The sequence below is a fragment of the Gavia stellata genome, chromosome 12, assembly GCF_030936135.1.
Source record: "Gavia stellata isolate bGavSte3 chromosome 12, bGavSte3.hap2, whole genome shotgun sequence".
Taxonomy (NCBI): Eukaryota; Metazoa; Chordata; class Aves; order Gaviiformes; family Gaviidae; genus Gavia; species Gavia stellata.
In genome coordinates this window covers 11,349,460-11,361,950 of record NC_082605.1, presented here as the reverse complement: position 1 = coordinate 11,361,950, position 12,491 = coordinate 11,349,460, and the positions used below count along the sequence as shown (strand labels likewise).

General features: G+C 33.9%; 1 protein-coding gene across 1 annotated transcript in view; it reads left to right on the top strand.

Moving 5' to 3' along the window:
• Positions 1-365: 365 nt before the first annotated feature.
• The window catches only part of DNAH12 (dynein axonemal heavy chain 12), a 69,863-nt gene continuing 57,737 nt past the window's right edge, over positions 366-12,491 (top strand). Inside the window, exons 1-13 of the mRNA XM_059823567.1 lie at positions 366-529; positions 2,328-2,418; positions 2,703-2,729; positions 3,676-3,865; positions 5,164-5,239; positions 6,096-6,254; positions 6,906-7,101; positions 8,305-8,493; positions 9,515-9,665; positions 9,771-9,862; positions 10,126-10,304; positions 11,102-11,237; positions 12,132-12,257. Coding sequence (XP_059679550.1) covers positions 366-529; positions 2,328-2,418; positions 2,703-2,729; positions 3,676-3,865; positions 5,164-5,239; positions 6,096-6,254; positions 6,906-7,101; positions 8,305-8,493; positions 9,515-9,665; positions 9,771-9,862; positions 10,126-10,304; positions 11,102-11,237; positions 12,132-12,257 — 1,776 coding nt within the window. The remainder of the gene's footprint in view (positions 530-2,327; positions 2,419-2,702; positions 2,730-3,675; positions 3,866-5,163; positions 5,240-6,095; positions 6,255-6,905; positions 7,102-8,304; positions 8,494-9,514; positions 9,666-9,770; positions 9,863-10,125; positions 10,305-11,101; positions 11,238-12,131; positions 12,258-12,491) is intronic.

Genomic DNA, 12,491 nt, shown 5'->3' with positions numbered 1-12,491 from the left:
GGGGGTTTAATAGGCTGCTTTTCTGGTGTCTTCTGCGCTCTGTACAGCTGGTAGAATAGCACGTAAAGAGATTTGTAACAGAACTTTTATGCAATGTGCTGATCTTGAGTTAATAGAACTGTACCATAGTTTTTTTTCTACTGTAGACTTTGTATGTACGGACTTTCTGTTGAACTTTGCAATTTTAGCATATACAGTATTTTTCTGTTTTCTGGAAGTTACACTTTCATACTTAGTTTGTGGAAATCCCTGAGGCTACCTCATTTTATGTCTTACGTAAATTCAACTTAATACATGCATCTGCTAAACTGCTCCCTGGATGGGATTAATTCTATTCTAGAATCTCGTTTTTATTATGGTTTTAGATGCCGCACTCAGATGGAGCACTTCCCGATAGAAAGACTTTGACAACTTCGTTTCTTCCCACTGTTTTACCTTCATCAGTCACATCTGATATGTCACCATTACAGAATAAACTATTGACATACCGAAGAGGCAGTGAACAGCAAAAGATGCTTAATCAGTTACTGTGAGTTTCATGTAATTCAACAAATGTTGAAATTCAAATGAATGAAACATTGCACGTTTCACATATCAGAAATAATAATGGTGTTTCTTAACTTTAGAGGTTTTTGATGTCACTATTGCAGTGCTGAACACTTTCCATCTAGAATCATTAATAATAGAAGAACATTTGATGGAATCTCTGATGTTTTTTCTTTTACAGCACCCAAAATCTGCTTGAGGTATGTTAGTTGGGGTGAATTGTGAGGAGAAAGTGACCTTCGCATTTTGAACATTGTTTATGATAGACTGAAAAAAATCCTTTCTCTTTATGAAAAACTTTTTCAAAGAGAATCAAAGTCTGGATTACTTGTGTGCTTTTGTATGAATGATCCAAATGTGGGTCTACTTCTAACAGGCTTCTTTGTCGCTATCTTAATGCATTTGCTGCTGAGCTTAGTGATCTGTGTTGCTGCCAGAGGAGCACAGCTGTCAAGATGATTGGTAAATTCACATAAAATTGTCTTTCAAGATTTTCATTTGCAAAGGAGTAAGGACAATAGGAAAATGTAATGTCATGTTTGTTGGTGTGGGTTTTTAGTGATTCCATTTGCTGTGACTAGGTTTGGTGATGGTAACCAGTTACTTTACAAATTGTTATGCAATTGTTGTTCCACTTCAGTGGGTAAATTTTTTAAGAGGCCAAGTATTGCAGGTTGTCTTTTCTCAAATGATACTTGTATGTGTCCCAAATTGTTGGCTTCATTGGAGCTAGGCAGTGGTATTAAACTAAGTTGCAGGATCGAAGTCTGAGAAGAACTGATCACAGAAGGGAATCTGATTTGTACCAAAGATAAATGAGGGGGGGTTGCCTTTTTGTTTTCTTTTACTTTCCTTTTCTTTTTTTCTTTTTAAATAGTGGTCTTTTAATAGTTTAAAGGCTATTATAACACAAATCTAACAAACAAGAAGTCTTTTAATTTTAGCTCTTGGAAAGTAAATCCTGACCTTTCAATGATACCTGCAGTAGCAGAATTCAGTTTTTAGAATGCGGGTGTTCAGTATGCTGAAAATGTCAACTATGTTGTAGTGATAATTTACTGTGCAGTAAGATGACTGCTGACCAGCCATCTGACAAACAGTGAATATTCTGCTGGAACATTGATTCAGTTACATTTTTGTACAAAATGAACTGTCTTTTAAATAAGGTCCCATGAAGTAATGATTTGAGTGTATACTTGAAATTGGCAGTCTAACTTCCACTTGGGAGTTTTTAGCTGTATTGAGCTAAAGCTGAAATAACTCTTTGCAAGATAATGTGCAGAGTATATCCCAAAAGGATGGACTGAAATGTTTTAATGTGTAAGGTCAGCAGGACATGCCAACATCAACCATTTAAAGTTTTCTGATAGTTACGTAGCAATTTATATCCACAGGCAGTAAAAGAGAGCTGGTCTTAAACTAAACAGCTTTAGGAGTTTTGTTCTGCACTTTTTTATTTTCTTTTTTTCTTTTTTTTTTTTTCATAATGCAGTTGGACAAGGTCTGCTGTAGTTGGTTGAGGAGTAGTAAGGTATAATCCTAACAGGAGCACTGGGCAATTGGGTGAGGTGAATCAAGGCATGAATATATTGTGATTGTGGTGAAGATAAATGTGGCTCTTCGTATAAGAGCAGATGGAGTATGCAAAGGCAGCCTTGCCTTTTAGTCATCAAAGAGTTGGTAAACATGAAAAAACAGGTTGCATCAGTTAAAATGATAGCATTATTTTTAATGTATTATTTGTAGTTTTTCTGTACTTCTGACTCTATGTTTTACTTTAGAATTGACCGAGCTTTTAAAGTCTATCACAAATCCATGGAAGAAAAATATCATAGGGATCCTGTACCTCCTATCCCGGAACTGCCTTCCACTGTGAGAAAGTATTTCGTTAATATTTTAACTGTTGCCTGTTTTGTTCCTTGTAATTGGGGCATATATGCCTCTTACTACATAGGATTTACTTAAAGATACTTATCTCATTCCTTAGTAATTCATAAATGTGTTTGTATGTTCAAGTAGCCCCACTGAAATTGATACCTGTATATCTACAGAATAAAGTCTTTAGGAATAATATTTGTTAAATTTTGTATTTCTGATTTATTTTCATTGTTTATATGTTTTTAATACATTAGGATTTTCTGTTCCTTTTTATACAGATGAACAGTGAACAAAAACAACGAAGAGTGAGTTAAATTCTTTCTTCTGCTTTTTTAGAATAGAGAGTGAATGGTCGCTATTCAGAGGGGTTGAGTATGTTATGTGGAATTAATGGTGGTTAAACAGGAAAAGCTTTTCCAATAGTTTTGTTGGGGAAAAAAGGAATAGGAAGCAAAATAGGAATCTTTTCTTGTGATCCAATAGAAGGAAAGTATTTTTCTGTTATGGAAACTATGTCCATCAGTAATTTAAGTTTTGATCTAAACCTTAGTTAAAGATCATTACTTAGAAAAAATTCTAACAGGCTTCAGGATTTTTTTCAGTTGAGGTCATAGATCATTCTTTAGCCTGTACAAAAAGTAGTCTTTGACATTGTTCACCTGATTTGAAGAATATGTACAAATCCTGAAATTTGTGTAAAGTCTTACTTTAAAAGCTATATCTCTGAGAGTCACTTCAAACTCAAATTAGCATCGAAATATTTATATTATGTAGCTTAAGAGAACATTTGTTTCTCCTAGCTGATGTTAGGTAAACTCATTCTGAAAACTGTAGAGATTCAGATCCTTTTCGTTTTATAACAAACCTGTCACTCAAAAGGATAAATACCTATTTCTTTGGCCCAACCCCCCCCCATTTGTGCATACTTTTTGCCAGATAAATGTTTGTCCAAAGAACAATAACATGATCCTTGAACTGGTTTATTGTCAGTCATAAACTTCAGCAGAGAACCAAGGAAAATGACATTCTAAGAAGTACATTATTTTGTATTTAAGCATTGAGACAGGGAGACCATTTTACCAACCGTAGCGTAGCTTTTAGTGTACTAGCCGGTGAATGCTGAAAAATTAGATTATGTCTCCTGTGCTTAAGCGTAAGAAATGGTGAATAAAAAGAGACTTCATTGTCAAACCTAACGCAAATATATTGACATAGCCAATTATTAGACCTCTGACAATATTGTCCTTTCAGACAAACTATCTCTTTATGAAGAAGTGTGTGCAAAGTAATCCGGTGGTTCCCATTCAGCAGCAGTGGCTAATGTCCATGCTCACATTGGTGCCACAGTCGCTTATGGAAGGCAAAGATAGAGAGCTGTTAGCTGAAAAGCTTTTAGGGGAGGTAATAAGGGATTATGAAATGACCATGAGAAGATGCACGGGTAAGTACCAGTAACTACACAGTACTAATGTTAATATATTAATATCCGCATATATTATAAGCTGTTCCATGTTCTCCCACTGAAAATAATTTTTCTAGATTGTTCTTTCAGCCAGGCATGATCTTTGTAATTAACCACTGATTTCTCTTTTTCTTCCTCATCAAATGTATATTGGCCGTAATGTTTAAGGCAAAACCAGCCAAAGACACAGTTCATGCAAAGACAAAGGCAGCTGTAGACATTGTGAGAAAAAGGTTGATTGCTGATGACTTTATTTCCTTAAGTCTTTAACCTGTTTAGTTAATTTGATGCAAGAATGTATCGCTGTTTTCTACTAAAGAAAGCAGAAACTTTTTATGTACTAGTCATTCTTTTTTTTTGCCTCTTCAGGAACAGCAGCTTTTTTTAAGCTGTTCATCCACAAGCACATCCATAAGTTTTCTGATGCTGCTTTCTATGCATGAGGAAGCTCGCCATAAAAATCTGCAAAGATAATAAGCTGTTTTCAGATATCACTCATACAACTCACTTTGATTTTTAAACTTTTTTAAGAGTCATGAAGTGGAATTTTGAAAGTGTATTCCCTTGAAATCATGTATTAATGTCTTTTTTTATTTACATTTGTAGTATCTGAAATCTGAAATAGAGCTGAATTTTGTCAACATTTTGGTGGATGGCTGATGTTTTTAAAAATGCAGATTAAAAAAATACACAATTTAACATGGGACTAACTTCTTGGTAATGTCATCAGTGGGACAATTATAGTATCCCACTATAATTATATTAAACAAAATTGCCATAAATACTTAGAATCATAGAATATCTCAAATTGGAAGGGACCCGTAAGGATCATCGAGTCCAGTTCCCTGCTTCTTGCAGGACTACCTAAAACTAAACCATATGACTAAGAGCATCGTCCAGATGCTCCTTGAACTCTGACAGGTTTGGTGCCGTGACCACTTCGCTGGGGAGCCTGTTCCAATGACCAACCATCCTCTCAGTGAAGAAATTACTTAAGAAAGTACTTAATTATTTAAACACTAGTCTATCTGAAAGCCTTCATGAATAGGAGACAGAATTGGAATTAAGCCACCTGAATCTGTATAGATATTTAACAGAAGCTGTGATTTTGAGTTACCTTTAGGAGAATGTGTTTTGAAGACTTGGGTGGTACAGTTACCTTTCCATCCTATTATGTGCTGGGTTCAACCTGGAGAAAGACTGAGGAAGTACATATTGAATATGGCTTAATTTTCTTCTAATGTTTATATATATATATTTTTTTTTTTTTTTCCTAGTGCGAAATGTTCTTATTAAACCAGACGTAAAAGGACTTGAAGATGAAGAGGAGGCACCTTTGCCTTTATCACCTCTGTGAGTGGATTAAGTTAGCAAATAACCCACTGGCAAAACACACGGTTGCATGAGTGAAATTCTCGTTGAGCTGCATGAACAGAGTTACGGCACAATATTAATTCTGGAGTCTCTTAATGAGACTTTTTCTTCTGTCTGTAGAGGATCTTACATTTGAACATCTTACATCTGAATGCTTTACAAAGTTCTAGCACTGATAGTGTTTTATTACTGTTGTTACAGTTACATAGAGTAGCACTAATGACTGCAGATGAGACTTCTGTCTGAGTGCCCAGACACTGAAGTGGTATTGCAGCCACCTCTGGAATGAAGTGTGTGTGTATGGGGCAGTTTACTGGCAGACAGCAGCATTGTACAGTACTTCAACATGCTAAAAGTGCATCTAATGCCAAGGTTTCATGTGACTTAGGTGTTATGAGGTGAAACCTTGAGACTGAAGGAAAGGCTATTATGCTCTGCCAAAATAGAAGAGGAATTCAGGTAGACAGAATATAATTATCTGAAATGTGCAATTTGCTGAAGCATCAGAATGTGTGCCATCTACATATTGATGATAAATACTTCCTGTTAGTGGTTGGTGAAGTTAGAAGTTTGCATTGAAAGAGCTCTAGGAAGAGCAGCTGATCTGAAAATATTCTGGAGTGTAAAACATGGTTGATCAGACAGAGCATCTTTATGGCTTCCACTGCGTCATATTGAGGACGTGTATGGCACTTAAATAACTATTCATGTCAGGAAGTAAAGTTTTTGATAGTATTTTTTATATGTAAGGATGTTTTATTTAAATATTGCTTGAGTGCTACACTTGTTTGTTTGTTTGTTTTGTTTGTGGTGTTTGTTTGTTTTTTTTCCCCAGAGGCCTGGATTTTTCTAGACCATGGCATAACAGTTTTATCCAAGCAAAAAAACAAATCCTTTCCAACTTGCACATTCTCCACCCCACAATGAAAACTCTGCTGGATTTTGGTTATGCAGCATTATCTATCTTTCGTATAGTGGATTTCTCAAGTTTCAGGTGAAGTCTGTTTTTGTGAATTATTGACCAGTATCGGTATTTGAAGCTGGTAAAGAAGAGTTTGTACAATTCTATTATTTATCGTAGGGGTTTTTATATAATAACATTAAATGACACATTGAAGAAATATTTTTGAGTAGGTTACTTTGTGTTATGACACACTTAACTTTTCTCTGTTACATATAAATATTTTATTGGTGCTTAAATTGCTGGTAGTATCAGCCCTTTTGATTTACGTTTTGCCTTTAATTCTGTAAAAGTCTCCTCATTATTTATGTAATCTTAATGCTGTGATCCCCATAGAAGTCTGGTTGAAGTAGCATTTGAAAAATTGATTTCTAGAAGTATTGCTATCTGTAGAGAATTCTACGCTAACCCCAAAGATCAGTTTTCTTGCTGGTTTTCGTCAGTTGAATTTTATTTTTAATCTTGGAACTTCTAATTTTCATAACTTTCAATATATTTTTCCTCATTTTTTCTAGAAACTGTTCTTTATTTCCTGGGGTTTGGGGTATTTTTTCCCACATTTAAGTCTACAGAAGTGATGCTTACGTTCCCACTGTTCTTTTCTGCTAAAAATGCATGGGTTTGTAATACAGTATAGATTACTGTTACTTTTCTTATAAAGTTGCCTGTAACTTTCTTTTCTAGATTGAAAGGGCCAATTGACTGTGAATCTTTAAAAACTGATGTCTTTCTAAGCTGTTCTAAAGCAGAAGAAAAGATACTGAATACGTGGTATCAAAGAGTTATTGGTCTCTTTACTCAGAAGGAGTCATTGAATGGTGTGAAGTTGGATCAGGTTGACTCTTTTTACAACTGTGTGTCTACGCTTATGTCTAATCAGGTAAAAATCTTTCTGTGATAAACTTAATGTGAAATTTAGGTAATTTTAATGAGTCAGCACATTCATGATATAGGGCCTGTTTAATTAATCATTATTAGCCATCTGTTGCATATAATCCAGTAAAGTATTCAAAGTGTTAAATATTTTTAACTTCCCTCATTTAAAATAAGTATGTGGTCTTGTCTACTTTTTCTTCTAGCTTTTTAGACGCAGAAAATTTATTTGTTCTCCCAACTAGAATGTAGTTATCTTAAAGAAGGAAATATCTCTGTGTCCTCAGGACCCTTCCTATCACTGATCTTGGCACTACAATTACATGTCATATATTAGCCAAATGAACAAAACGTGGTCTCTCTCCCTTGAAAGCAAACATACCTACACAGACAGACGGAAATTCCAACTCTGCCAACATGTATGCAAGTGGCTATAGTTCTGCAGAATTTCCAAACACAATTTTTTTCTGTGGAAAATGATACCACAATGCTTTGCGAGTTAATTATTTTTCTCCCTGATTATTTATATAAAGATGGAAGCTATATGAAGTGTTTCTTAGTTAATTTTTTTTTTTGTTTTAGGAATTTCCAATTGTTTTATTTCCTAATAAAAATAAAATAAGAACATTCAAATGAAATCACTGATTTCAGACTGAGACAATTGTTTTTTGAAGTTCTTAGTTTACTGAAAATTTAAAAATTCTTTAACTTCTAATTAACTTAAAGCATCTGTTGTTCACATAGTTCTATTTAAGAATATAATAATCAGTGGGAATATATATGTTCAGCAGTTTGAGAAGGCAGTCATTTTTAGGATTAAACCTTTATTTATTTCATAGAAAAATAATGGAGCAGTCTAATCAAACCATTGTCATATTAAAGAAAGAAAAAAAAAAAACCTCAGAGGAAAATGCATTCCAGATATTTCATTTATACTTAAAGCATGTATTAGTAATAGACTTACTTTTGTAGCAAAAATAAATGCATGGGCTTTACGGAAATGTTTGTTTATTTGTTCATTAGTTCGCATCCTTTAAGAGTTGGGACTAATACGCACTGAATTCATTAGGAAAATTTACACTACTGCAGTTATTCATGAATCAGGCCAAAAGTACTAAAATGAATGGAAATCCTGGCTTACTGAATGAAGGCAAACTGGGATGGGGCTTTCTGTTATTTCAACTAATAGGTGATATATGTTATTACCTAGCTGAAAGAATTATTGAGAAGAACGGTTGAAGCTTTTGTGAAACTTTTTGATCCTGAAGACAGAAATTGTCTACCTTTATTTAAGATGGAATTGACACTTGATGAAAAGAAAATGGAGTTTTATCCAAGCTTCCAAGACCTAGAAGAAGCAATCCTGTTTATAGTAAATCGTATAGGACAGACTCTCCAGGTGTGCTTTTATCTTTATTTAATTAGGACTCTGACTACCATGGTAATGGGAAGCAGAATGCAACTTGAGTTATTTAACTTCCGTGAACATTCTGCAGGTCACATCATGAATCTTGATGCCCAGTGGAACTCCAGGCTCTGAAACTCATTTTTTTTTATTTCTTTTTCATTAAAAAAAATGGTACACCTGCTACTGATTGTTTTAATCTGCTGTTTTAATCTGCAAATTTGTGTGTATGTCTACAAATTAATTGTCTGCTTGTTCATTAAATACAAGTCAGACTGAAAACTTACCCAGGAAAGAAAACTAGCTAGAAGATAACCTTTTTGTTTCCTTCTTTGGTATGTTTAGAAAACCTGAGAGTGCTATTCTAATTTAGTTATGGATTTATTTTTAACATTGAAAATCAAGTAGTTTTGCAGCGTATACTTTCTGTGAACTAACATTTTGCATAGAAATATAATTAGCATCTTAGTTATATGTGTGATGATTTGTAATAAACTTGCGTAAATAATTAAGTTCCCCAGAGAAAGACAAGGAAGATTAGAGTTGATATTCCTTTTCTTTCTAAGAAAAAGAAAAGCCTCAAATCCCTAACAACTAATATATACAATATCTAAAGATGTATGTCTTAAGAACCAATCTGTGACTCCAGGGAAGACAGCCTTTCTGGGGACTTTAAATGTATCCCTGTGGACTTAGTATTGGCCTTTAATCATACATGATGGTACTTCCAGAGAGGTGTTTTGGGTATAGTTTTGTGTGTTTGCACATAGGATAGAATTTAATTTTATGTAAGATGGGATAATTATTTTTAATCTGTTTTACATGTTTCCTGTTAAACTTTCTGAATCAGGAAGAGTTGTTCTAGGAGTGTGTGGAGCACCAGACCTTGGTCATGTTTAGGGTCTCATATTTTTCTGATACAGCGTCTTCTGCAGATTGCAGCTTACTTTTAAAATATGTGTATCCCTGCATTGCTTTTTAAAATTTAAATAATTAGAACTTGCACTTCTATTAGAACATCCAGACAGTACATTCTTGGATAATGGGAGGCACTACAACTCTGAACACTGAGCTTCCTAACCATGTCATACTATGGGCCACATCTACACTGAAAAAATCTATCAGAGACAACTTAGAAGGTCCGAAGGAATATTTTGAAAACTATGGTGAGTGATAGAAGAGTGTTTGAATAACTGTGTTACTTTTTTGAAATCAGTAACTTACTGTACAGTGTATGAGTTATAATAATATATAATATTATTGAATTGTAGTTGAAAGGTATGGTTGGCTTGTAGATGGAACTGCACAGGCACGGATAGAAAGATTTGAAGCAGAAGAACACAGTTTTGATGAATATACTGCTGTAAGTTTTAATTCTACGTTTTATGTATAATTTTGACTATACATACAGCAATAATAAAAAGGCAACAGAGGATAATGAGTGCTTAGCCTGTAGCTAATAATTATGTTGACTACCTACAAATCTACAACATAAGTGTTTTTTTCCCTAAAAGTCTGTGGTAAATAGAAAACAAAAAATTATTTTCTTCAATGTGTAATACTTATTCATGTAGCCAAGTATTTAAATAATAGCTCTGAAGTGTTAAATCTAATGTTTTTCTCAAGTTCATAGATGAATTCTTCACCCTCAAGAAGGAAATCTTGAGTTTACCAGAGGTGGCTCATTTCCCTATGATCTATTTGAATTGTGAGAATTTAAAGCAAGGTTTGGCTAATAATGCAAACACCTTTGCAAAAATGCTAATGGACAGAATAGCTGCAAATCTCAGAGAGGAAAATGAAAAGTAAGTAGAATTTTCTACTTGTGAATGCTATATGTGTTAAATGCATAGTAGAAACCTGTAGAAGAAATGCAAATATACCATATTGCTGTTCAGTGAAGACTCTTGGCTAACTAATGGTCTCATGCAAGTTGCACCAGCTGATGAATTTTTTCCTCTGCTTTAGACTCAAAAAAACTAGTAGGGGAACTTACTAATAGACTTGGATAACGGAGGAGCTAGAAGATCAAAGGGCTTCATTACCGTTCTGGCTTTTTAAGTGTGAAATACAGTTCTACTGCACTGTCAAAGGAAAGACTAGCTAGATTCTCTTATTACATGATAGATACATCTAGGTTTTCATAAATAATGACAAATAATAACACTGATCAATTCTAAAGGTTAATTTGCAGGTATGGATTAAATAATGAGTGAGGTCATATTAAATTGTTTGGTTAAAATGAACAATTATAGTCAAGTTTTATAGTGATTCCACATAACCAAAATTACAACATATTTACTAGGAAAGTGTTTGTGTGTATGCTAATGATACTGTACTTAAGTTCATGTATTTACCAAAAGTAATTGAAGCATTTATTACAAAAGAATATCCTAAAATCCAAACAAATCAATTATTGCAAGTTAATAAACAGTATTTTTCTAGACTGACTTGGTTATATTCTGTATTTAGTTTCATTAAGTAATGGAGTTTGTGCAGTGTTAAAGAAGTAATTGAACTTTTAATTCCATTAAATCTGAGCTTGAAACCAGTCAAGCTAAAATCTTAAAATTTTAATATTTTATGTTAAATAAATTTATAGGCTATGCAGGGAATTTGAAGCAATTAAGGAACGTGCCTTAAAAGTTCCTGAGACAACAGAGGAAATGGTGGAAACAATAACTTACATAAAGAAGGTCAAAACCAAAGGTATTCAGGAGCTGTTGTTAAGGGTCAAGGTAAATGACTATCCTGTAATTCTTAATCTTTTACCAAACATGCTGGCTTGTACAAATACAGAATTCATTCTGGAGTGCAGAGATTTTTGTCTGATGATGCTGCATGTATGAATAAACTGTACCCTCAGTGTTACTTCAGAAGGAAGTGGGAAGTCCAGCTCATGCTTTGCCATATGCCTTCCTTTCTTATTTCCCATTCCCATGTGTTCTGCATGTCAGTGAGGAAATGCAGCTTTTAATAAATCATAGCAGATTGTAAGGCATTCAGTTTATTGTTTGTACTGAGAGACTTACTTCAGGGCTGCTTAAAAAGCTATTTGTGAAAATGTAACATACAAGTGTAAAGAGAATTTTATGTGTAAAGACAGTCATGACTTTGAACGCACAAGAAGCAATTTACTATGTGAGCAGAACATAGATGGTGATGCATTAGCAGTAGTACTTTGTGTGTGCTCAGAGAACAAAATTGAAAAATTGTGTAAGGTGTGAGTCAGCCAAAAACATTACTGGATAAGAAGCTCTTTGCTCTATGTTATGATGACATGTATCAGATTTTCTATTATGGTAACAGGTCTGTAAGTATAACACATGTTTATTCTGCAGAATTTATATTTTTTATATTTTTAAATATAAATAATATTAGGATTTTTGCATGTAGATTTACAGGCCACAGGAGTCATATTTAGAGAAATAAGCTTACGAACAGGGCAGGGATTTGGGTAACTTTTTACATGTATTTTGAATATTAATATTCAATTGGCTGAAGTAGCTCTGAATTCTGAGAAGCACGTGAAATGTAGACTTCTATTTTATCTTTGTAGATAATATTGTCCTACCCTATGTTTTAAACAGACCTATGGTAACTAAAGTTTTGTGAAATCTCTTTTTATATAGGAGTGCTGTCGGCAAATGAATTACTTCTTAGATGTTTTTTTATTTGCTCCGGAAGACATTGCACTGAATGCAACAGTTCTATTATGGCCAAAGAAGATTAACCCTATTTTTGATGGGCATGATGATGTAAGAGCATTTTCTTAGTTTATGGTATATATTGGCTTGTTAGACTTTTCACTTTACTTGAGCTATTTATTTCCTCAGCAGGCAAATGCATGTACTCATATAATAACGTATTTCCAGATTTTTATATTAAAAGGGGGCTTTTTGTAGTAGTTCATAGGAAGGTGAAAATTCACTACACTGCAGGTGACTAGTACTGAAAATGTAAATGCCAGGCCCTTAATAAGAGTTAGTGCT